We start from the raw sequence: 25,254 nt of genomic DNA on the forward strand, positions 1-25,254 counted from the left end.
AGATTTGTATTTTTAAAATTTTCTTTTCTTATTAATCCCTCAGATAAAAATGGTAGAAAGGCCCACCAAACATGCTGGAGTGTGTGGCCATTATGATTATTTCTATGCTCAACTTGACTTGTTAAGGAAGAGATACCATGAACCACATTACCACCATGTTTCTCATAAAGATACCAGAGTTAAGGAGAATTATAGTCAGGAAGAAAACAGCAGTCAATCACCAGGCCAATGGTAATGTGATTGTCTAATTTAAACTTTGGTCTTCTGAAAACATCTTGCTATATCAATGTATCTGCAATCCTTCTAAATTCTCCTAAAGTAAACAATCCAAGAACTTTCAAACTCTTCATTTCAAATACTTAATTCTCAGTTCCCTCGACTGTTTTTATTCATTTTTTGTTGTTATTAAAATGTTTTTCAATTATAGTTGACATACAATATTATATTAATTTCAGGTGTACTTCATAGTGATTAGACATTTATAAAGTGACTACTGCAATAATTCCTTAACCCTTTTTCATCCAAGTCTGATGGAGCTTATCTTCTTACTCATGCAGCCATTTAACTACAGGCACAAATTTATATTCTTGAATTTTTAATATTTTTTCTTCTTTTAGTAAATTTCACTGCCTGGAACTCGTGAAGTATATATCATATTCCAAAGAGGTTATTAATATTCATAATTAATAATTGACTTATAATTAGATTATCATTTGAGATATATTAGAAATTAAGATATATTTCATTCAGCATTTATATTTTTGGAATTTTTTTTTCAGAATATTGATGTATTAAAAAAAATAATACAATGAAACTGCTGTTATGGCAGACTTTCAAAGAATTTGTTTCATAACAAATTTTTGCATATCTACAATATTTTTCATTCTTTATTGCACACCAATTTCAGTGTTTCTATGTTCAGAATAATTGACACCCATCCACAGTCCTAAAAATCTAAGTTATTTTAAAAATATATATATATTTTATTGGTTTTTACAGAGAGGAAAAGAGAGGAATAGGGAGCTAGAAACATCGATGAGAGAGAAACACCAATTAGCTGCCTCCTGCACAACACCCACTGGGGATGTGCCGCAACCAAGGTATAGTCCCTTGACCAGAATCAAATCTGGGACCAATCAAATCTTGACGCTCTATCCAATGAGCCAAACAGGTTTTGGCGTAAGTTATTTTTTTTAAAAATGGTGTTACCATCAAATTTTTTTTCTTTCAGGGATGATAAATCACTAACTTTTGGTAACTGTGATCATTATTTATTGAAATATTGGCTGAATAATGAAAAATACAATACTATGTGATGGTAGGCTCATCAGATAATGAATGAAAAGATTAACTATGGGAAAAGCACATGTTTAATTTTAAAAGATATTGGATGGTATTATAATTTTATACATCTTAATAACACATTTTCAATGATCTCCATGATTATCAAAAGTTGTGTGTTCCACTAGTTCAAATTATAATATTCATATAGTACTCAACTAGTAAGCATTTTACATAGGTGCTGCCACAATGTCCCTTGCCCTTTCCCAGCCACAGGACAAATGTCTTCTAGTCTTTGCCTAGATCTGTGAAAGTATCTATTATTTTATTATAGATAGTTTTATCTCCCAAACTTTCACATAACATGGTAGAAAGGTCCTTCTCTTTCCTGAATACCACTGCCCATAATACGCCCATCCTACAGTGACCCAGGATGCCCCTCTGATGAGTTGACTAGTAATCCCCTACTAATTGTTATTCCAGGCTCTCACTCCCAGCTTTCTCACTCTCTGGGTTCTGATTCCATGGGAATCAGGTGTTGATATACTTGTCTGGAGAAAGAGGATTCTGTATAGGGTTGGAGTTTGTGTGTGTGTGTGTGTGTGTGTGTGTGTGTGTATGTGAGAGAAAGAGAGAGGGAGGGAGGGAGGGAGGGAGGGAGAGAGAGAGAGAGAGAGAGAGAGAGAGAGAGAGAGAGAGAGAGAGAGAGAGAGAGAGAGAGATATGGAGGGAGAGGGAGAGAGAGAGAGAGAGAGAGAGAGGAGAAGGAAAAGGAGGAAGAGGAGGAGCAGGAGGAGGAGAAGAAAGAGGAGGAGGAAAAGGAAAAGGAGAAAGAAGAAGGAGAAGGAGGAGAGAGGAGAGATAGAGAAATACAGAGAACATATTTTGGAAAGTTCTGGGTGACTGGAGTTTTTCTCATGGAGATATTATTATGCCACCACTTAGGTTCCTGAGAGACATTAAGCTACACATCAACCTCATTTGATTTCAGCGTTATAAGTGTCAGACATTGGCCAGTCACCTGTACAGACCTAACCTACTCTCATCCTCATATCAATTCCTCTGGAATAGTATCGTGCCCATTTTATATATGAGGAGTGAAGGCCCAGAGACCTTAATAAGCCTGTCATTTCATCCTATTTCTAAATGACTGACGTATTATGCATAAACTGGGGACTGCTCACCATGATGTTCCCAAAGGAGTTATTTCTGAAATGATAGTTCTGGTTTTGGAGCCCTAGAATTTACTGGAGTTCCAAAGAACTTTATCATGTAGTTTATACTATGATCTGAGTTTTTATTTAGTATCAGTAATTACAGAAATTCTTAGCAGAAAATTTTGCAAAAAAAAAAAAAAGGCAATAAATATATAGAGAACATAGGTAGGTATAAGCTTAAAATGGTTTGATCAGGATTGTGCTGGAAAAATACCTTAAACATTGTGAGAGACAGTAAAGCCTCATTTTTTATGCATTAAGGATTTGTGTGCCAGTGTGAGGAGTAGAGGTAAAGTGATGGGACAGTATCCTGCTCTCAAGGAGCTGAGTGTAGTGTGGGAAACATATCAGCAACCATCAGGCACACCAGGGGCGACAAGGCTGTAGATTAGAGGTCCGCACAGAGCATGATGTGGGTGTGTCGTCGTCGTCCCTGCGCCCCCGTCCCAACATATTATAAACTGTAGAAGAATGGATTCTAGTCCTTCTGGGTCAGAATAGTTTTCTGTTGTATTTTCTCCTGTATCCCCAATTGTTACTATTCTCTTTACCTCCTTTTCTTTTTAATTTTTTTATTCCAAAGATCTTCTTTTCCAATGTATACATTCCAAAACTTTGAGGTACCTCTTGAACTCAGAACTTAAAGTCACAAGTGAATTGTGAATCTCATTATTAAGCTAAAAATTCACTTGTCAAATTGGTGACTAAGGTTAGTTAACATTTCCACTCAAACTGAACATTTTTATTTCCTAAGGCCTGCTGAATACCTTCAGAGGAAATTTGAAGCTCAGCAATATAAGTTGAAAGTAGAAAAGCAATTGGTGAGTAAAATACCAATCAGGAATTTCCCAACAGTGTCTCTGTTCATAAATATTAATGAATCCTTAAGACAAAGTTCATTCCATATAAAAGATCAAGACTACCTTCCTTAGTTTTTAATAGCTTAAAGAAGAATAATGGGAATAGGCTTGAATTGGGGTCTGGGAATCCTGGTTTCTTCTTGGGCTTTATCACTTGCTGTGTGATGTTAGGCAGGCCATGCAACCTCTCTGCGCCTCAATTTCCTGTTTAATAAATGATAGTTGTGGAGTAGATGAGCTTCAAGCTCCCCTTCTGTGTTGCAGTTCTTTGATTCTATTTTATTATAATCCTACATATTTTTTAAAGTGACTATTATTTTTTACTTGAATTGAAAGTTAACCTTTATTATTAAGTATAGTGTTAAAATTTTGGGGTTCAGGGAGGTTGGTTATGTATTCTATTTGTATCATTCTTATTTTGAACTTCTCAAAGATCCAGTTCTATTCCCCTAATTGCATGCTCTAGGGTTGCTAAACTTTTACTGAATTTTAATTTAACAATTATAATTTTCCAGTTAGAAAATGAATCCTGGTATCTTATATGGTAGCATAAAATATTTATTGCCTTGGGTAAACAACACAAAAGGTTTTATTAATTTTATTTAATTTTTTTAATGTTTTGTACTTAAGACAATGTTGCTGCTCATTCTAAAAAGCTCTCTAGGGAAGGCTGGGGGAAGGTTAAGGGGGGGGAGGAGATAAATGTACTACTATACGTAATACTTTAAACAATAAAAAAAACACACACACAAAACTCTCAAATATGAGTTTAATTGTTTAAAGAAAAAGGTCAAGGTCAGATCAGAATATGTTTCCTAATGCAAGAATGTTTTATAAATTATTTCATTCAAATAATAGGGTCTTCGTCCATCTTCTGCTGAACCAAATCACAAGAGACAAGAGCCAAGAAGTAATGGAGAAGAGCCTAGATTCCAGGAGTTGCTGTTCAGGAGAAACAAAATGAAGGAACAGGTTAAAAACAGTCTGACTCCAGGGCCACCCTTGTACTTACATCATTGTTTTTTGTACTGTCCCCGGTACATGCCTGAGAGAGCCTGTTGTACAAATACTTGCTGGACAGCCTTGTGTGAAGCACCAGGCTGGTGGTTTTAGGAGACACAGAGAGATATAGTTCACCTTCTCTGAGAATGCAGCATGGCTAAGTTCATAAAGGCTTTTTACTTTGGATTGATAAAGTAACTGCCATCATTAAAAGCTGTGAAATTTGTTTTAGTTAACCTAGGGCTCCCTGAAAGCACAGCAAACCAGGTGGCTTACTACAACAGAAATTCATTGGCTCATAGTTCTGGAGGCTGGAAGTCCAAAATCCAGGTGTTGGCAGGTCCAACCTGCCCCAGGAAGCTCTAGGACAGTGGTTCTCAATGCCTCGACCCTTTAATACAGTTCCTCATGTTGTGGTGACCCCAACCATAAAATTATTTTTATTGCTACTTCATAACTGTAATTTTGCTACTGCTAATGAATTGTAATGTAAATATCTGTGTTTTCCGATGGTCTTAGGCTCCACAGCAGCCTAGAGAGGAGTAAAGTTTGAAATTAATTTAGACAAATGTATTTCTGATGAAAATATATTTGAAGAGGAAGAGGTATGTCATTAAATACATAAATATCTAAAGAACTGCTAGCAGGATCACCTAAGACCACCAGAAAACACAGATATTCACATTACAATTCATAACAGTAGCAAAATTACAGTTATGAAGTAGCAACAAAAATAATTTTATGGTTGGGGTCACCACAACATGAGGAACTGTATTAAAGGGTCGAGGCGTTACGAAGGTTGAGAACCACTGCAGTTTAGGGGAACCCCTGTTTGCCTTTTCCTAGATTCTGGGAGCTTGTCAGCAGTTTTGTGCAATCCTTGGCCTACAGCTGCATAAATTTATTCTCTGCCACTGTCACATGGCGTTTTCCCTGTGTGTGTCTTCATATGGCCATCTTCTTAAAAGGACAGCAGGCATACTGGGTTCAGGGCCCACTCTACTCCAGTTTGACCACATCTTAGCTTAGCTCATTATGTCTGCAACGATGCTCTACCAAATGAGGTCACATTCTGAGGTACTGGGCGTTAAGACTCCAACATATCTTTTCTGGGGAGAAAATTCTACCCGTAAGAGGATTGTATATAAAAGTAGGATATATAAAGTAATTGAGATTATGTATCACAGGGAGAGAAGTGCCACAGCCAAAATGTAAGGTGGTTATCATCTTTAGGGGCAACAGGCTTTCTAATTCTGATTATATATCCCACATTGTAAAACTGTAGGCTGTGTAGAGATTATTTTGTTAAGTTGTTCACAGGCATTTACCATTTGTGGATTGGGATTGCTTTCTAGGAATATTGGAAGCAGTTAGAGGAAATACGCCAACAGTACCACAATGACATGAAAGAAATTAGAAAGAAGATGGGGAGTGAACGAGAGGTAAATAAGTTCATGCTCCTGAAGGAAATATCGTATTATTGATTTAGAGCTAACTAAACTGAGCAGGTGCTAAAAGTAATGATTTCATAGAAGAGATAACTTTTTAATCATGCAAATTTTTAAATAGGAAAATTGTCAGATCTTACTGAAGTGCTGCTTTGTTGTGTTTTACTTCAAGCTACCCAGATGATGAGGGCATCTGACATTCTCAGGAAGGGTGATTATGAAAAATGCTTGTTAATTGTTTCTTTCATAAATTAGTCAATAATTATTGACTGGGCAGCCACACTATACCAGAACTGGATTAGATGCATTAAATAAGTTCATGCCCATCAGTGGTAAAAAAAAAAAAAAAAAAAAAAGAAGAAGAAGAAGAAGAAGAAGAAGAAGAAGAAGAAGAAGAAGAAAAAGACCAGCATTTACTGAATTTTGTGCAGTTGAGATGATTCTTGAAAATCCCTTAAATGAATCACTTTGGAAGCTCATTCTTCCATCTTTTAGGTCACTGCTTTTTCAGTAGGACTCCTGATGAAATAGCTGGCCTGTGTTTGGAGACCATGTTATATAAAAAATACATGACATTTAAATACTAGAAACACCTCCGTGCTCAGGAATGCTTCTCCTATGAGAGGCCTGTGGACACTGAGACTGGACAAGACACAGCTGGGCTCCCATCTTACTGGTACTTGGGCTGCATCCTCATTGAGGAAACCATCACACTGCTGCTGAAATTGATCTTTCTCTCCCCGTCTCCCCCACCCCCGAGTGAGTGCCTTAGATGAATTAGCATATGGTACAATTAAGCTGTATGTACTAGAGCTTCACATGCTTTATTTCATTTACTCCCAATACCGAAAGGTTAAGTACCTCGTCCGCACAAGGCAAACTAAATAAATACCTAATTCTAAAACCTCTGCTCTTTCTAGCCTATGCTCTTCTACTCATAAATAGTTGGAAAGATAAGACACACATGTATCAGGCAATTTTTGAATATGAATGAATATAGTTAAGTTCTGTAAGTGCATAGGAGGAAGGATGAGCAGCCTGAGGGTTTTTATGGGAAAAGAAAGGTGGAGCCTAAATTGGGTCTGAGAAGAAGCAGAGTTCAGAGAGGCAGGGCTAAGGAGGAGGCATTCTGAAAGACCATGCAAAGGTCCAAATGGAAGGCTAGATATGCTGGGAGGGGCAGGTTGGAGGTGGTTCTCTTCAGAGCAGAGGCTTGGTTGGTTGCGGGAAGCCTTAAACCATTGTCAGCCTTATTTTTAAAGTAGGTCTGTGATAGGAAACCTGAATCAAGGAAAGATGGAGAGTGGACATTTCTAGCAAGACCATGAAATAAGTACTTGGGGAATTGGGGGAGACCAAGGCAGCCAGAGGGAAAAGGAGCCATAAACAGAGCTCTATCCAACCACCGTTCGTCCCTGGGACAGCAGATGGAAAGCATTTCCTCACTAGATCCCATTTAAACCCTGGCCAAGGTTCATCAAATAGCCTTCAAAACTGACCCAGAATCAATCTTATTGACTGTGTGTAATTTGTGTTAAAGGAAGACTCAACAATAAGTCATAAAACCTATCTGGTGAAGAAGAGTAACCTGTCCATCCACCAAGAGACACCGGAGGAAGAGGCACCTGTGCAGGTGATGGTTATTAGACATCTATATGCTTCCCAGGGAGTTTTCCCTCTTCTGGTGATCCTCACCCCTTATAGTGTAGTATAATCATGTGGAGAAATACCTAATGCGATGCCTGGTCTGGGGCAGGCCCAGGCATCCTGTTTTCAGGAGTTGGCTGGGTGATTGAGTGTGCAGCCAAGTTTCAGAACTGCTCATGTGAACGCATGAAAGTTCAGCTTTCTGGATGGTATTGAAGTCAGGATCTTAGACACATTGGTCAGGAAATCTGACAGTTAACCTCTGTTTCAACTTTACAGTTTTGGAGAGAGTAGAAAACTGGTCAAAACTGAATTGTCATATGGCTCTCCTCCTCCTCCTCTTTCTCCTCTCCCTTCTCCTCCTTCTCCTCCTCCTCCTCCTCCTCCTCCTCCTCCTCCTCCTCCTCCTCATCATCATCTTTTTCCCCTTCTTCTCCTCCTTCTTCTCCTTCTTCTCCTTCTTCTCTTTCTTCTCCTTCTTCTCCTTCTTCTCCTTCTTCTCCTTCTCCTTCTCCTCCTTCTCCTTCTCCTTCTCCTTCTCCTTCTCCTTCTCCTTCTTCGAGGTCTTTACCTTTGTTCTTCAAGGTGCCTCTGGGCTTGAGTTAGGGCAGGTGAGTTAGGGCAGGTAAGTGAAGGCTGAAGGCCTCCTTGAATGTTTTCTTTTATGAAAGACCCTGGGGCCTTCACTTGATGACAGAGAGATCTAAAGTAGATGGAGGTTGAATTTGCACCCAATGAGGTAAATGGGGCTTAGGAGTCTAAGATAGTTGTATTTTAAGGAAAATAAAGCAATATGATACAATTGAGACAACCAGACTACACAGTCAAATCAGACAACCACCTTCACAAATATAAGTAAAATACAAAGTCACAGTCCTATTTCAGAGTTCATAATATTTCAGGGCAGAAAAACCCCCTTCCCAAGGAAGCAGGGCAAACAACTACAGTAATAATGATTCAACCTGCCACATGCTTTAGTAAAGTACATACAAAGGCTATGATAACACAGATGAAGCAGTAGTCGATTCTAAGGGAGAGATGATGGAGACATGCTGTGCAATAATGGAGAGAAGAGAGCATTAAGAATACACACACGGAGACACCAAGGAGAGTCATAGATTTCTGGCTTGAAAGTGATAGAACCATTTCCTAAAATGGGGAAGAGAGTAGGGAGTGAGCTTGTTGTGGGGGACAATGAAGAGATCCCTTTGTCCCTGGACAATGTGGCTCACTTGGTTGGGTGTTGTCCCTGCACTGAAAGGTTGCTGTTTTGATTTCCAGTCAGACCAAGTGCCTGGGTTGTGGGCTCAATCTCCAGTGGGGAATGTGCAGGAGGCAGCTGATCTATATCTCCCTCTCAGATCTCTCCCTCTCTCCCTCTCTCTCTCTCTCTCTCTCTCTCTCTCTCTCTCTCTCTCTCTCTCTCTCTCTCATCAATTAAAAATCGAAAAAACATATAGTTCCCATTGGACATGTTAAATTGAACATGTTGGTTAGAAAAGATCTCAGATTGCATACCTGCTTCAGGGCCTTTGCCCTCCTGCTCCCTCTGATGGAATGTGCTTCCCCCAGACCTTCATATGCCAAGGTCCTTCTTTATTCTAAGGCTTAAAGCAAATACTAGTAGTCTTTTCCTGCATTGCTCTCACCCCTACTCTATGCCATTACTCCATTTTATTTCCTTTAGGGCATTGGTTGCCAACCTTTTGGACCTCATGGATCAGTGGTTGGTGGCCGCTGCTTTAGGGCACTTAAAACCTTCTGGAATTATGCTGTTACTTTGTTAATTCATTGATTACTTATCTTACTCCAGTAAGTTCTATGTCAGCAGGGAACTTTCAGTCACATTCATTGCACTTGCCCATTGGATAGTGTCTGGCCATAATGGGTGCTCAGTATGATTTGTGGAATAAATCTTGAAGTGAAGATGAAGCTAAGTAGGCAGATGAAATGTGAGTCTAAACTCAGAGGGGAGGAAAGATCAAGCCTGAAGATACATGTTTAAGAATCCTTGGATACTCATTTATGGAAAATAAAGAACATTATAACCTGATGAATAAAAAGATAGATACAGAGCCAGTAAAGCACTGATCAGACTGCCAAATTACAGCGGGAAGGCTAGGGAGTGTTGGGGAGGGAGGGAAATAGATCAACCAAAGGACTTGTATGCGTGCATATAAGCACACCAATGGATACAAGACACTGGGGGTGGGTGGGATGAGGACATGCGACAGGGAATAGGGGAGGCTGGGGGAAAGTCATGGGGGGGGAAGAGATATATATACTAATATATGTAATATTTTAAACAACAATAAATAAATAAGTAAATAAGAATCATTGCATAAAGGTAGCTCTTAAATCCATAGGAATTACCTAGACTCTCTCTCTTTTTTTTTTTTAAAAAATATATTTTATTGATTTTGTACAGAGAGGAAGAGAGAGAGATAGAGAGTTAGAAACATCGATGAGAGAGAGAGTCATCGACCAGCTGCCTCTTGCACACCCCCTACTGGGGATATGCCCGCAACCAAGGTACATGCCCTTCACCGGAATCGAACCCGGGACCTTTCAGTCCCCAAGCCGACGCTCTATCCATTGAGCCAAACCGGTCTCGGCTACCTAGACTCTCTTGTTCTGAGGAAGAAAGGAGCAGAGGGCCTAGGGCTGAACCCTGGGAAAGCTCAATATTTAAAGTTCACCTCTCAACTATCTTTGAAATTCTTTTTAAAAAAATATATTTTATTGATTTTTTTTTAACAGAGAAGAAGGGAGAGGGTTAGAGAGTTAAAAACTTAGATGAGAGAGAAATATCAATCAGCTGCCTTCTGCACACCTCTTACTGGGGATATGCTTGCGACTAAGATACATGCCCTTGACTGGAATCGAACCTGGGGCCTTTCAGTCCTCAGGCCGATGCTCTATTCGCTGAGCCAAACCAGTTAGAGCTATCTTTGAAATTCGTGTCAAGGTGTATAGCCCTCTCCTTCCTTTATACTGTAATGAGCTGTGTACATTTCTTGTTTTCCTTATTAAGATCATAAAACTCTTCAGAAAAGGATCCTGTAGTCAAAATTACATTTTTTAAAAACATTTATTTATTTATTTTTACATATTTTATTGATTTTCCCCCCTCCCTCCCTCCCACACATCCCCTCCCTCCCCAGAGTTTTATGTCCATTGGTTGTACTTATATGCATGGATACAAGTCCTTCAGTTGATCTATTATCTCCCCCAGATCCTCCTCCCCTCCCCGCTGAAATTTGACAATCTGCTTGTTGCTTTACTGTCTCTGTATCTATCTTTTGGTTCATCAGTTTATAATGATCTTTATTATCCACAAATGAGTGAGGTCATGTGGTGTTTCTCTTTCATTGATTGGCTTATTTCACTCAGCATGATGTTCTCCAATTCCATCCAGGTTGCTGCAAACGATGAGAATTCCTTCTTCTTTATGGCAGCATAGTATTCCATTGTGTAGATGTACCATGGTTTTTGGATCCAATCATCTGCTGACGGGCACCTAGGCTGTTTCTAAATTCTGGCTATTGTAAATTGTGCTGCTATGAACATAGGGGTGCATATATCCTTTCTGATTGTTGTTTCTAGTTTCTTGGGATATATTCCTAGGAGTGGGATTACTGGATCAAATGGGAGTTCCATTTTCAGTTTTTTGAGGAAATTCCACACTGTTCTCCACAGTGGTTGCACCAGTCTGCATTCCCACCAGCACTGCACGAGGGTTCCTTTTTCTCCGCAACCTCGCCAACACTTGTCGTTTGTTGATTTGTTGATGTTGGCCATTCTGACAGGTGTGAGATGGTACCGCATTGTTGTTTTGATTTGCATCTCTCGGATAATTAGTGACTTTGAGCATGTTTTCATGTGCCTTTTGGCCTTCCTTCTGTCTTCTTTTGAAAATATTCTATTTAGGTCCATTGCCCATTTCTTAATTGGATCATTCACCTTCCTTTTATTTAGTTGTATCAGCTGTCTGTAGATGTTGGAGATTAAACCTTTATCAGTGGTGTTATTTGCAAATATGTTCTCCCACACCGTGGGCTTTCTTATTGTTTTGTTGATGGTTTCTTTTGCTGTAAAAAAGCTTTTTATTTTGATGTAGTCCCATTTGTTTATTTTCTCTTTAGCTTCCATTGCCCTAGGGGCAGTATCAGTGAAGAAGTTCTTTTGGCATAAGTCTGAGATTTTGCAGCGTGTGGATGCTTCTAGTATTTTTATGGTTTCCTGTCTGATGTTTAAGTCCTGCATCCATTTTGAGTTTATTTTTGTGTATGGTGTAAGTTGGTGATCTAGTTTCATTCTTTTGCATGTGTCTGCCCAATTTTCCCAACACCATTTATTGAAGAAACTGTCTTGACTCCATTGTATATTCGTGCCTCCTTTGTCAAATATTAATTGAGCATAGTGATTTGGGTTGATATCTGGGTTCTCAATTCTATTCCATTGATCTATTGATATATGTCTGTTCTTGTGCCAGTACCAGGCTGTTTTGAGAACAGTGGCTTTGTAATACAGTTTGAAGTCTGGTATTGAGATCCCTCCTACTTTACCCTTCTTTCTCAGGATTGCTGTGGCTATTCGGGGTCTTTTATTGTTCCAAATGAACTTTTGGAGAGTTCTTTCTAGGTCAGTGAAATATGCTGTTGGTATTTTAATGGGGAGTGCATTGAACCTATAGATTGCTTTAGGAAGTATGGACATTTTGATGATGTTGATTCTACCAATCTATGAACATGGTACGTTCTTCCATCTCCTTACATCTTCCTCTATCTCTTTTTTTCAGTGTCGTGTAGTTTTCTGCATATAGGCCCTTTACTTCCTTAGTTAAATTTATTCCTAGGTATCTTAATTTTTTTGGTGCGATGGTAAATGGAATTGCTTTTTTAGTCTCTGTTTCTGTAGTTTCACTGTTGGTGTATAGAAATGCCATGGATTTCTTGGCATTAATTTTGTATCCTGCTACATTGCCAAATACATTTATTAAGTCAATTAGTTTTTTTAATGGAGTCTTTTGGGTTTCTTATGTACAATATCATGTCATCTGCAAATAAGGATAACTTTACTTCTTCTTTTCCAATTTGGATGCCTTTTATTTCCTCCTCTTGTCTAATTGCAATGGCTAGTACTTCCAGTACTATGTCAAACAGGAGTGGCGAGAGTGGTCATCCCTGTCTTGTTCCTGTTCTTAGAGGGAATGGTTTTAGTTTTTGCCCATTGAGTATAATGTTGGCTGTGGGTTTATCATATATGGCTTTTATTATGTTGAGGTATGATCCTTGTACTCCCACCTTGTTAAGAGTTTTTATCAGGAAAGGGTGTTGGATTTTATCAAATGCTTTTTCTGCATCAATTGATATGACTATATGATTTTTATCTTTCAATTTGTTTATGTGATGTATCACATTTATTGATTTGCAGATATTGTACCATCCTTGCATTCCTGGAATAAATCCTACTTGGTCATGGTGTATGATCTTTGTGATGTTCTTCTGGAGTCGATTTGCTAGAATTTTGTTGAGGATTTTGGCATCTATGTTCATGAGGGATATTGGCCTGTAATTCTCTTTCATTGAGTTATCTTTATCTGGTTTTGGTATTAGGGTGATGCTGGCTTCATAGAAGGAGTTTGGAAGTGTTCCTTCCTCTTGGATTTTTTGGAATAGTCTGAGGAGGATAGGTTTTAGTTCTTCCTCGAATGTTTGGTAAAACTCTCCTGTGAAGCCATCTGGCCCTGGGCTTTTGTTTGCTGGAAGCTTTTTGATGACTGTTTCAATTTCTTCCCAAGACACTGGTCTATTGAGATTTTTAGATTCTTCCTGATTGAGTTTTGGAAGTTTATATTTTTCTAGGAATATGTCCATTTCCTCCAGGTTGTTCAGTTTGTTGGCATAGAGTTGTTTGTAGTATTTTGTAACAATCTGTTGTATTTCGGTGGGGTCTGTTGTTATTTCACCTCTTTCATTTCTGATTTTGTTTATTTGGGTCCTCTCTCTTTGTTTCTTGGTTAGCATGTCTAGAGGTCCATCTATCTTGTTTATCCTTTCAAAGAACCAGCTCTTGGTTTTGTTGATCTTATGTATTGTTTTTTTGGTCTCTATGTCGTTTATCTGTGCTCTGATTTTTGTTATTTCCTTCCTTCTGCTTACACTGGGCTTTTCTTGTTGCTCCTTTTCTAACTCTTTGAGTTGTAGAGTTAGATCATCTGTTACCCTTTTTTCTAGTTTTTTGCAATAGGCTTGTAAGGATATAAACTTCCCTCTCAAAACTGCTTTTGCAGTGTTCCATAGATTTTGGATTGTTGTGTTTTCATTGTCATTTGTTTCCAGAATGTTTTTAATTTCTTCCTTGATTTCTCTGGTAACCCAGTCCTTGTTTAATAGCATGCTGTTTAGTCTCCATGTGTTTGATTTCTTTGGATTATTTTTATTTTAGTTAATTTCCAGTTTTATGCCATTATGGTCTGAGAAAATACTTGATATGATTTCTATCTTTTTGAATTTGAAGAGACTTTGCCTTTGTCCCAAAATGTGGTCTATCTTTGAGAATGTCCCATGTGCACTTGAGAAGAATGTATATTCTGTGGCTTTGGGGTGCAGTGTTCTGAAGATGTCAATTCCATCTGGTCTAGTGAGTCATTTAGGATTGATATTTCTTTGCTGATTTTTTGTTTAGATGATTTGTCGAAGGGTGACAGTGGGGTATTAAAATCTCCTATTATGATTGTATTGCTATTAATCTCTCTCTTAATGTCCTCCAGCAGTTTTTTAATGTATTTGGTTGCTCCTGTAGTGGGTGCATATATATTTACCAGGGTTATTTCTTCTTGTTGGATTGTTCCCTTTAGTATTATGAAGTGGCCTTCATTATCTCTTATTATGTCCTTCACTCTGAGATCTAATTTGTCAGATATAAGTATTGCTACCCCAGCTTTTTTTTCATTTCCATTTGCCTGGAAAACTTTTTTCCATCCCTTCACCCTCAGTCTGTGTGCATCTCTTTTTCTGAGGTGGGCTTCTTGTAGACAACAGATGTATGGGTCTTGTTTTCTTATCCAATCTGTTACCCTATGTCTTTTGATTGGAGCATTTAATCCATTTACATTTAAGGTTATTATTGATAGGTACTCATTTGATGCCATTTTTATTCTATACCCGTGTTCCTTCTTCACTTCTTATTTCTTTATTTTTACAGCAGACCCTTTAGCATTTCTTGCATTGCTGGTTTGGTGGAGATAAATTCCTTCAGTCTTTTTTTGTCTGTGAAGCTCCTGATTTCCCCTTTAGTTTTGATTGATAGCCTTGCTGGGTACAGTATTCTTGGATTCAGACCCTTCCTTTGCATGACTTTGTATATTTCATCTCATTCCCTTCTGGCTTGATAAGTTTCTGTTGAGAAATCAGTTGCTAGTCTGATGGGGATTCCTTTGTATGTAACTTTCTGTCTCTCTCTGGCTGCTTTTAAGATTCTTACTTTGTCGATGTTGTTTGCCAATTTAATTATAATGTGCCTTGGAGTCTGTCTTCTGGGATTCATTTTGTTTGGGACTCTGCGAGCAGCTTGGATTTGTGTGGTTTTTTTCTTCTCTATTTCAGGAAAGTTTTCTGTCATTATTTCTTGAAATACTTTTTCCATGTCTACCTCAGTTTCCTTTCCTTCTGGAACCCCTATTATTCGAATATTATTTTGTTTTGTATTGTCCCAAAGCTCCCGTAGGCTCTCCTCCTGCTTTTTAATCTTTTTTTCTAGAAGTTGCTCTACTTGGGTATTTTTTTCATCTTATCTTCTAGCTCACTGATGCGGTCCTCTGTTTCATCTAGTCTACTCTTGATGCTTTCTATTGAGTTCTTCATGGTAGCGATGTCATTTTTCATTTCTTCTTGGTTCTTCTTCAGTTCCTCATGGCTTTTTTTCAGTTCCTCATGGTTCTTCCTCATTTCTTCTTGGCTATTGTCAAATTTTTCTTCCATTCTTTTTAGCCATCCTATGATCATTACTCTGAATTCTTGCTCTGGTAGGCTGCTTGCCTCTGACTCATTTACTTCCTTTTCTGGTGATGCCTGCTTTTCTTTCACGTGCAGACCATGTTTTTGTCTCCCCATGGCCTCTCTTTTCAGGATGTCTGATTATGTGGTGTTCCTTCTCCTGCGTTGATTTAAAGGTACAAAATACAACACTACCAGGTACAACACAAGAGGCACTTAACAGGAATGTATTTACAATATTAATAACCTCTAATAAAGGTGACCACTAGAGAAAGGCAACTTAGGGGATAGGAGAGAAGGAAGAAAGGTAAAAATAAAATAAAGAGAAATTTAAAAAAATTTAAAAAAAATTTAAAATTAAAATTAAAATTAAAAAATTAAGTAAATAATAAATAATTAAAAAAGAGGGATAAAGAGATAGAAAAAGAAGAAAAAAATAATGACAAAATGAAGTTGGAAAACAGGGAAAAAAGAAAGAGAGAGAGAGAGAGAGAGAGAGAGAGAGAGAAAGAAAGAGAGAGAAGAAGCAAACTAAAAGAGAAATGGGAAACAGACTATATATGTGTGGAGAAAATTGCCATAGAACAACCTCTGAGCCCAGCCAATGCCAGTAACAATACTTGGAGATTAATACAAACTATAATATCCACTATTATTAAGTAAGGCTATGATATACAGAAGTAAAAGAAACAAACCATAACAGAGGATTTTTTAAAAAAAAACAATAACAATACAGGAATAAGCATAACAATTTCACTAAAAGCATAAAAATTCACAATAATCAACCTTCACAGAAACAATGCAAAAACGATAGAGAGGAGAACAGTTTTTTTTTTTTTTTTAACTAGTTAATATAGTGCAGAGATTGGTATTTATACACTTGAATCAGAAGTTGGAACTTAGGTCGATAAGTATAGTGAGAGCTTTAGCAGGGGATATACAGAAAGAATATAGGAAAAACTAAAGCTGGAAAGGGATAGGATAAACTATAGACTAAAGGGTGAAGTTTAGTAAGAGAGTGATGGTGTAAAGGTTGAGTTGAGATAGGGTTGAATGATGCTCTAGTAGAGATTAAAATAGAATGAAGGTTACTCCCAATGTAAAATAAAGAAAAAATAAAATGGTACTGGAGAGGAAAAAAAAGAAAAAGAAAAAAAAAAGAAACAAAAATTGCAAAATAGCAGTAGTAATAGTGATGATAGAGATTGAAAAATGTAATAATTGAAAAGGTAAAATCAAGTAAGGAAAAAATAAAAAAAATTGTTTCTTAAGTAAAAGATATGAAAAATGAAAATTAAATAAAAGATGTAAAAAATGAAAATAAAATAAAGAATAGTAAAATTAGCATACAAATGTCCAGTAGTTAGTGGTCATTCACTTCCTCAGTTAATGTATTTGGCACTCCTGATTCTCGGACCAGACAGTCTTGCAGTTCCCAGCATTCCACTGCACCTCAGTTTTGTAAGGTAATCCTTAATTTTAAGTAGGCTATATCTTAGTTATTTGTGTCCATTTATTTTTGATTAATTAAAAGAAAAAAGAAAAGAAAGAAAAAAAAAAAGGCAGTTTGTAATTCAGCTCTTAGGTGTCAGTGTTTCCGGTTTGACCTCCCAGTCTTTTTGGTTGCTCTGGCTTTCTTTCTCTATGGCTCTAGCTGGCAGGGTGCCAGCTGGCTCCCAGACTATCTCTTCTGGCTCCAATTCCTTGTTTCCAGGAAGGCAATTTCCCCCTGCAATTTCCCTGGATATGCCCAACTGGGCAGTCCTTCCCTAGTATTCCGAAGCTAGGGGGTGAAGGGGATCAGGTGCCAAGGTGTCCAGATGTTCCGCCCTTGGCAGGACAGCCACGATTCTTAACACTCTGTCCCGTGTCCCCTGGCGTTTTTTTTAAAAAGAATTCCCGCTTCTGGGGAAGCTTATGTCAAACCCAGCACTAGGTGTTGCTGCAGCCTTCTTTGGGCTCAGCTCAGCGGGCACTCCCCCCTACAGTGGAGGCGGGGCCTCGCCAGAGCTCTGGCTATGGCTGCCTGCACCACGGGACCAGGAACCCTCAGGCTATCCCTGCAAACTCTGACCTTTCAGTGGGTGACTGAAGAGCTCCCTTGAATCCACGTGTTTGCGCCGATTTGGGCTTCTCAGCTGCTCGATGGACCTCTCCACTGGGGTTTTCCAGGCCTCAGAGAAGCTACTCCTTTCCTGGTAAGGTGGCACAGCCTTCTCTCCGAGCCGCAGCCCGCAGCTCGCCACCGCAGCCACGGCAGTGCTGGCCACCCGGCCAGGAAATCCTGTCCAGCGGACAGCTCCCTACCTTCCTTGAGAACTCCGCTGCCCCTCAGCTGACAATCAACATTCCCTGAGCGACTCAGACGCTACTTTTATCTGTTCTGGGACCAGAGTCAGAACAAGTCCGACTGTTCGGTCGCCATCTTCAAGCTCTGCCTCAAAATTACATTTTTTAATTAAGTTAGGTTGTGTTGGACTGGACTAGAGTGATAAGCATTTTTGTTTGATGGAATTGTATGCATTGCAATGTCAATGTTAAATGTATTAATATTTTGAGTTAATGGACGCTCTCCCAAGTGTTAGTCAACTATTAGTAAAGGCATGTTTTTATTTTCAAATCAATCATGGATTCAATCCAGAAATTAAATCATGTAAACATACCATGCTGTGATTTCAGATGGTATCCTATATAATAAAAGTGTAGCATGGAAAATGTCCCCTCTACTGGAATTCTTCCAGGAGTTTTACCAGGGGGTGGGCCAGCCGGGGGAAGGGAGGGAGGCCCCAGCTGGCAGCCAACAGCTGCTAGAGAACCTACCAGTGCATGAATTTCGTGCACTGGGCCTCTAATGAAAATATAATTGTTTGATCAGTATTAAATGCTATATGTTAATTTTTCTCTAAACTTTCAGGGTATTGAAAGAGAATTGAAAAAAATTCAGAACATAAAGGAAAGTAAAATTCCAGAACAAAAATATAAAGCTAAGGTAATAAACATTTTGTCTTTGGTTCCATATTAAGAAGCTAGCTAGGGACACAATCTGGGTTGCCTTCAGGGTTTCCCTCCTACTAGTTTATAGAATTGCTTTGTTTTGTAATGTTAGACTATTGGTTTTAAGTAACAATAATGTCTAATAGTTATAATTTGAAGGTTTTTATTGGATTACTAAACTAAGATTTTTTTCTTATTTTCTTCTAGAGAGGAGTAAAGTTTGAAATTAATTTAGACAAATGTATTTCTGAGGAAAATATTCTTGAAGAGGAAGAGGTATGTCATTAAGCATATATTTCCATTAGTAGGCATGAGAAAATGAGTATCTTAGTAGCATGTTTAATGACATTTTTTCATAGGGAGAAGGAGAATTTTCTTAAATCTTCCTAGAAGGATCTCTGGTGTTCAAATAAGTGTTTCAAAATACTTCATCTTCTCATTCTGTTTGTACTTGAGGTTATTCCCTTAAATGAACCATTTCAACTTAATATATTTTTCTTTTATAAAGTATTTATTTTCCTATAATATTAACTTTTGATAGCATAATTAAAGTAGAAGACATAATACATAGTCAAGAACTAATATAATTGCCTAAAAAATTGAGCAGGTACTCTGAAACCTTACACATTTATTTCAGGTCTTTATACTGGTCTTTGGGTAAAGCTTAGTTATGCATTTGGGCTCTCACTGTAACATTTTTAATGTTATAATTTCTTTCTGGTGTGTGTGTGTGTGTGTGTGTGTGTGTGTGTGTGTGGTGAAGGACCAGTATTTTTTTAATAGACTTCCGTGTTGTAGAGCAGTCATGGCAAAGATGAATAGAAGATACAGACAGAGATTCCCCACATATCGCTGCCCCACAAATGCACAGCCTCCCCTATCATCAACACCCCCCACAGGAGTGGAAGATGTGTTACAACTGATTAATCGATAGTGACATGGGGTTCACTCTTGGGATTCTATATGTTATGTGTTTGGACAAACAGGTAATTACATGTACCCGCCATTGTAATATCATGCCAAGTATTTTCACTGCCCTAAAAACCCTCTGGGCTCCACCTGTCTTTCAGATTTATACTAGCATTTTGCTACATAAGACTGCATTAGAGTGGCAATAATTAGCACTCACCACCATTTAACCATTAAGTCTCTAAATGTCCCAGAGCTGTGAGTATCAGAGGGGAGTGGATATGGGACTGTTTCTGGGTTGGAACCTGAGGAGTGATACACCCACAATGCTTCTGTGAAGTGAGGCACTGATGCTGACCTGCTAGAATAAAAAATAGAAAAAAAAAAGTCTTACCTACCAGAGTGCTCATCCTTTATTATTCTATGTTTTGATATGCTTGAAACACAGTGATCACCTTAACTGATTTGGCTAGGTGGCTAGAGTGTCGGCCTGCAGACTCAAGGGTTCCAGGTTCGATACCGGTCAAGGGCATATACCTTGGTTGTGGGCATATTGGAGAGAGTAGAGATTAAAGTCAGGAAGTAGGGAGTGTGCAGGAGGCAACTGATGGATGTTTCTCATAAATGCTTCTAACTCTCTATCCCTCTCCCTTTCTCTCTGTAGAAATTCAATAAAATATATTTAAAAAAAAAAGAAAGGAACACAGTGATCATTTTTGTTTTGATTATGGAGTATGTATTAGGAGCAGTTTTGGGGACCCAATTAGGAATGTTGTATACTTAAAATAGGGCGTGGAGCAGATAACCTTGAGAATGCTATAAAATGAAGTATAATAGAATATTATAGAAGACAGGAAGTCTGGATAAAAGTAAGTTGCCATATGATCAGTGCTTGTCAATATTGACAAAGAAAATAAATTAAAACACTCTTGTTTCTGTCTTGTTCCAACATAGTTCCACTTTTAAAACTTTACTGACTTATTTGTTCAATATAGATATATTAAATATAAAAGTTATTGCTGGAACACAAGCATTTTTTTTTCTAATTATGGCTTATTTCTCTTGAAACACTATGAAATTGCTTTAGGCCATAGACATACTAAATGAAACTTTGACCTTTGAGGATGGCATGAAGCTTAAGGAAAATAAATGTATTAAGGACCATGAGGATTATACAGATGAAGCATTTGAAAAACTCTGCTCAGAAGCAGGTACGTGTATTAAAAGTGGTAGATGAGAAGGAACTGTTTTGTTATCAATCCATCGCAAACTCTCCCCTGCACTGTCACCTGTCCCCTTGCTCTCCCTGAGCTGGGCAGAGACCTGCTCCGCTGCCTCTACCTACCCCTCGGGGTCCAAGCTCCCTGAAACTTAGCCCTCCTCTCTTGCTCCATCCATACTGTCTCCTTGGGCAGTTTCACCCACTTCTTCAGCTTCAGGTCTCCCAGCCAGCAGCTCCACGTGCACCCATTGTTTGCATCATCTGCTGGAAAGCTCCCTGGACAAGTCCCACTAGCGTCTCAAACTCAGCGTGTGTGCAGCCAAACGTGTGCACATTTCCTTCTCATGATCCTTTACTTCGGGTAACGCTATGCCAGGCTGACAGTTCCTGCGGTTCCGGGTGGTTTCTACTCTGAAATGTCTGTGGTGAGTTCCTTCTCTTCCATCCACTCTGAGCAGTATGAGTGATAGAACATGCGTGGGTTTTGGAGACAAGTGGGAGTTGGGATCCCAGCTGGCACTGCCACTTTCTGATGATGTTCCTTAGACCCTCTGCATTTCGGTCTCCTCCTAGGACCAGGGGTGAGAGTACCTGCCATACGTGGCTTATGGTGAGAAATTTGGTATGTAAAGCACCTGGCACATGCTAGGTGCTCAGTACATGCTATTCTAGTTTCCCTTTCTCTTCCCCTTGCTGAATTGGCTATGTGTCTCCTTTTCTCCAGTATTCCCCTCCTGTTCTCCAAGTGATTGCTAGTTATCTGATCATATTATTACCCTACTCAAGTGTTTTTTTTTTCTTTTTGGTAATACTTACAGGTTACAGTCCATCCACATAGTATCATTTGACACTGAGTGGCCTGACCCTTTGGTGACCCTCCTTTCCTACCCCAGCACCCCCTTTCCTTCCACTATGATGGGATCCATACATGACGGTGTGAGCTCAACTTCCACTTCCTAGAGTAACACAGTTTTCCCTATATCCATCTGGAAAACTCTTTATTCAGTTCAGCAGGCTTCTTCTTGGTAATCTCCCTTGTGCCGGGTGGTAGGGAATCTCAAAGATGAAGGAGACCTCTTTGTCATGAGCCAAAGAAAAGAGGCACAAACATGGGTTTTGAGTCCAAAATGCTTTTTAAAGGGATTACCTCAGTTTGGAAAGAGCTGTGGTTGGTGCTTGCAAGCAGGCTTAGACTATGCCATACATGATCAATTGCTTATGCCTATTGCTAGGTAAAAAGTTTACTTTTTAACAGAGTGTTTGGTGCTGCACAGCCAGTTTCAGGAACTGCATCAGGTTCAAAAGTTCAGTTTCACATGCTGTTTTGTTCTTGTTGTTTTCAGTCTACATTGATAATCTTTTGTTTAAAGTAGCCATCTTCATTAATTAACTTGACTAGAACTTCTGGATAACTTGCTGTAGCCTCTATATCAGCATTTGATTCACTTTGCACTCTGATGTTATGGAGATGGTCTCTTTCCTTAAACCTGATTAACCAACTGCTAATTTCAGACTCTTCTCCTGCAGCTTCCTCACCTCTCTCGGCCTGCATGGAACTGAAGAGCATTAGGGCCTTGCTCTGGATTAGGCAAGGGAATGCTGTGGCTAGTGTGATCTCAGTTCAGACCACAACTTTCTCCAGATCAGGCACAGGCTGTTTCCTATCATTTCTATTGATAGTTCTGAGTAAAACTTTTAATTTCCTTCAAAAACTTAACTTTTGCATTCATAACTTGGCTAGTTGTTTGGTATAAGAGGCCTGCTTTTTTACCTATCTTGGCTTTTGACATGTCTTCCTCACTAAGCTTAATAATTTCTAGTGTTCATTTAAAGTCAGACACGTGCAATTCACTCTTTTACCTTAACACTTGAAGATTATTTTAGGGTTATTAATTGGCCTAATTTCAATATTGTTGTTTCTCAGAGAATAGGGAGATCCGAGGAGAAGAAGAGAGATGGGGAATGGCCAGTCAGGTGGAGTAGTCAGAACACATACTACATTAGTTAATTAAATTCACTTCTTTATCTGGGTGCATTTTGGGGCACTCCAATGTAACATCAAATGTCACTGAATACAAGTCAATAATATTGTTTTACGTTTACACAATGTTGGATGATTACTAGATTTAGTGTGGTAGCCACATTTTAAGGTATATTAATGTCAAATTACTATATTGTACACATAAAACTAATATAGTATTGTATGCCAACTATACTTACATTTTAAAAATTATGATTACAGATCATCATAACAAATAATAATGAAAATATTGTGCAAATTGCCAAAATGTGGTACTTAGACAGGTAGCGAGCAAATGTTGTTGGGAAAATGATGCCATTAGACTTGCTGGACTCAGGATTGCACAAACCTTTAATTTGTAAAAACAAACAAACAAACAAAAACACCCCACAATATCTTCCAAGTGCGATAAAGCACATTGCAATAAAACTGGTTATGCCTGTGTATCATGTACAGTGAGGTCAGTAGAGATAATGTAATCATCTCAGTTTGGAACATATTAAGGTTTAGGTCTTTAAGAGCATCAGTTGGAGATGTTTAGAAGACACTAATCCCTGGGGCTAACTAGGGCTTCTCAAGCCTATACTGTACACACTATTTCAGCCTTGGTGGTGGTTGGAAATACGTAAGCAAAGGAACTAGAGAAGGAAATTGAGCTTACGACAGACCCTAGTAATATTTACATTTTTGAGAGAATCGGGAGAGTAAAGCCAAAGAAGGACAGGAAGTTCTAGAAGAAGGTAAAGGGGTTGGCAGCATTAACTGGAAGAGAAAGGCCAAGTGAAGCAGTTTGATTACCAACATGGGATTTGGCCTTTAGGGGCCCTTGGTGCCTTGGTAAAAGCAGTTCAGTGAAAGGGTGTATTCCAAGGTTACTCTTTGCATTAGTTAGCTAGGAAGAGAAGAGAGTGGATTGTATGTCTCAAAAGACATAGATGCCCCCCCTTTTTTTTAATTAAAAAAAAAAAAGTAAATTGCACTCCTAAACTTAATATCAGGCTGAACAATTTTTCCATGTGCTTATTGACCATCTATATTTCTGTTGTGGATTATCTGCTCATGTCTCTTATTCATTTTATTCCACTGAAAATGGCCTGTGTTTTTTAAAAAATAAGACATTTAAGTTAAACTTTTGCCTAACTTGAGGTACTAAAACATCACTTGAATAAATGGAGAGAAACAACAGTCGTTTATTGGAAGCGTTCTTTTCAAATATATGAATTTTTTTGGCAATTTCAATCAAAATCACATAAGGATTTTTTTGGTGTGTGTGGTATGAGGAGATCTCGACAGATTAAAGAATCTTGCAGATTTTTAACTAGCCAAAAAAATTAAAAAAGAAAACCAGTGAAGGGTCATGTACCCTTCCAAGGAACAAGATATGTAAATTATAGTCATTGAAACGCTATAATACTAGGACCGGAATAAATAAAATAGTGAAAAGAAAAGATAGATTAGAAACAAACCCTAAGCCCTAACGGTTTGGCTCAGTGGATAGAGCATCGGCCTATGGACTGAAGGGTCCCAGGTTCGATTCCGGTCAAGGGCATGTACCTTGGTTGTGGGCGCATCCCTAGTAGGGGGTTTACAGGAGGCAGCTGATCGATGTTTCTCTTTCATCGATATTTCTTATTCTTTATCCTTCTCTCTTTCTCTCTATAAAAAAAAATCAATAATATATATATATTTTAAAGAAACAAACCCTAATATGTATCATAATATAGTGAAAGCTAGCAGTCACATAACAAGTCAATGGGAAAAGATTATTCAAATAAATGCTGCTGAGCCAATTGTTTGACAACGGGGGGGAAATTGTGAAATCAGAACCTATATAACAAATAACAAAACAAATCAAAGAGTTTATATATATAAAAATAGAAGTTATATACTAGAAAATGAAGTACAGAAAAAGATAGGTATTTTATTTGGATAGGGTAGGACTTGCTATTCAAAATATATAGGGAAAAAATCACAGAATAAGTTGGTAATAGATTCAACTTTAACAATGAAAAACTTTAGTAGAGCAAAACTACTAGCTCCTGAAATTGTTACTTTCAATGGTTTATCTAGGGCAAATAATCATAAATGTCCACAAAAAATCAGCTACAAGTGAGTTTATTGTAGTATCATTTATAATAGTGAAAAATCTGTAGCAACCTAAAAATCCAGCCCAAAAATTAAATGATCACATGGGAAAGAATATTATGTTTGTTTTAAGATAATTGTATAGTAGAATATTTAACAATTTGGATATGGTTTGTTGCTAATTGAGAAAAGGTGTGTGGTATGTGGACCATTTTTTGTTTCAAAACAAAGCAAGAACTATATGCTGGGGAAATTTTTTAATAGTCTCTAGACAGTGTGATTATGGTTAATTTTTATTTTCTACTTATTTGATTTTTAAAAATTTCTAGAATGAAATATGGGAATAAATAAGGAAAAAGTTATACAAGTTATTTTAAAAATTGAGATAATTGAACAGAATACATTTCCATGGAAACTAACCAAAGTAAAAGTTCTTATAAATGCCTCAAGGAATTTGTCCATTTGTGTCACTGATATTTCTTTAACATTTAGATATATTGGCTAGTCAATCAAATGTTATTAAGAAAATTAAAACAATTTTAAGCCTGCTTATAATTTTTGTCTCAGAA

General features: G+C 38.1%; 1 protein-coding gene across 3 annotated transcripts in view; it reads left to right on the forward strand.

Annotated features, from left to right (window-relative positions):
* The window catches only part of NEK5 (NIMA related kinase 5), a 73,938-nt gene that overhangs the window by 38,275 nt on the left and 10,409 nt on the right, over window positions 1-25,254 (forward strand). For all 3 annotated transcript variants that reach the window (XM_036456499.2, XM_036456502.2, XM_045588641.1), the window contains exons 11-18: window positions 44-231; window positions 3,253-3,319; window positions 4,217-4,330; window positions 5,716-5,802; window positions 7,349-7,441; window positions 18,370-18,444; window positions 18,657-18,725; window positions 20,446-20,569. In XM_036456499.2, the coding sequence (XP_036312392.1) occupies window positions 44-231; window positions 3,253-3,319; window positions 4,217-4,330; window positions 5,716-5,802; window positions 7,349-7,441; window positions 18,370-18,444; window positions 18,657-18,725; window positions 20,446-20,569 (817 nt within the window). The remainder of the gene's footprint in view (window positions 1-43; window positions 232-3,252; window positions 3,320-4,216; window positions 4,331-5,715; window positions 5,803-7,348; window positions 7,442-18,369; window positions 18,445-18,656; window positions 18,726-20,445; window positions 20,570-25,254) is intronic.

Source organism: Pipistrellus kuhlii, unplaced genomic scaffold, assembly GCF_014108245.1.
Source record: "Pipistrellus kuhlii isolate mPipKuh1 unplaced genomic scaffold, mPipKuh1.p scaffold_m20_p_3, whole genome shotgun sequence".
In the NCBI taxonomy this organism is placed as follows: domain Eukaryota; kingdom Metazoa; phylum Chordata; class Mammalia; order Chiroptera; family Vespertilionidae; genus Pipistrellus; species Pipistrellus kuhlii.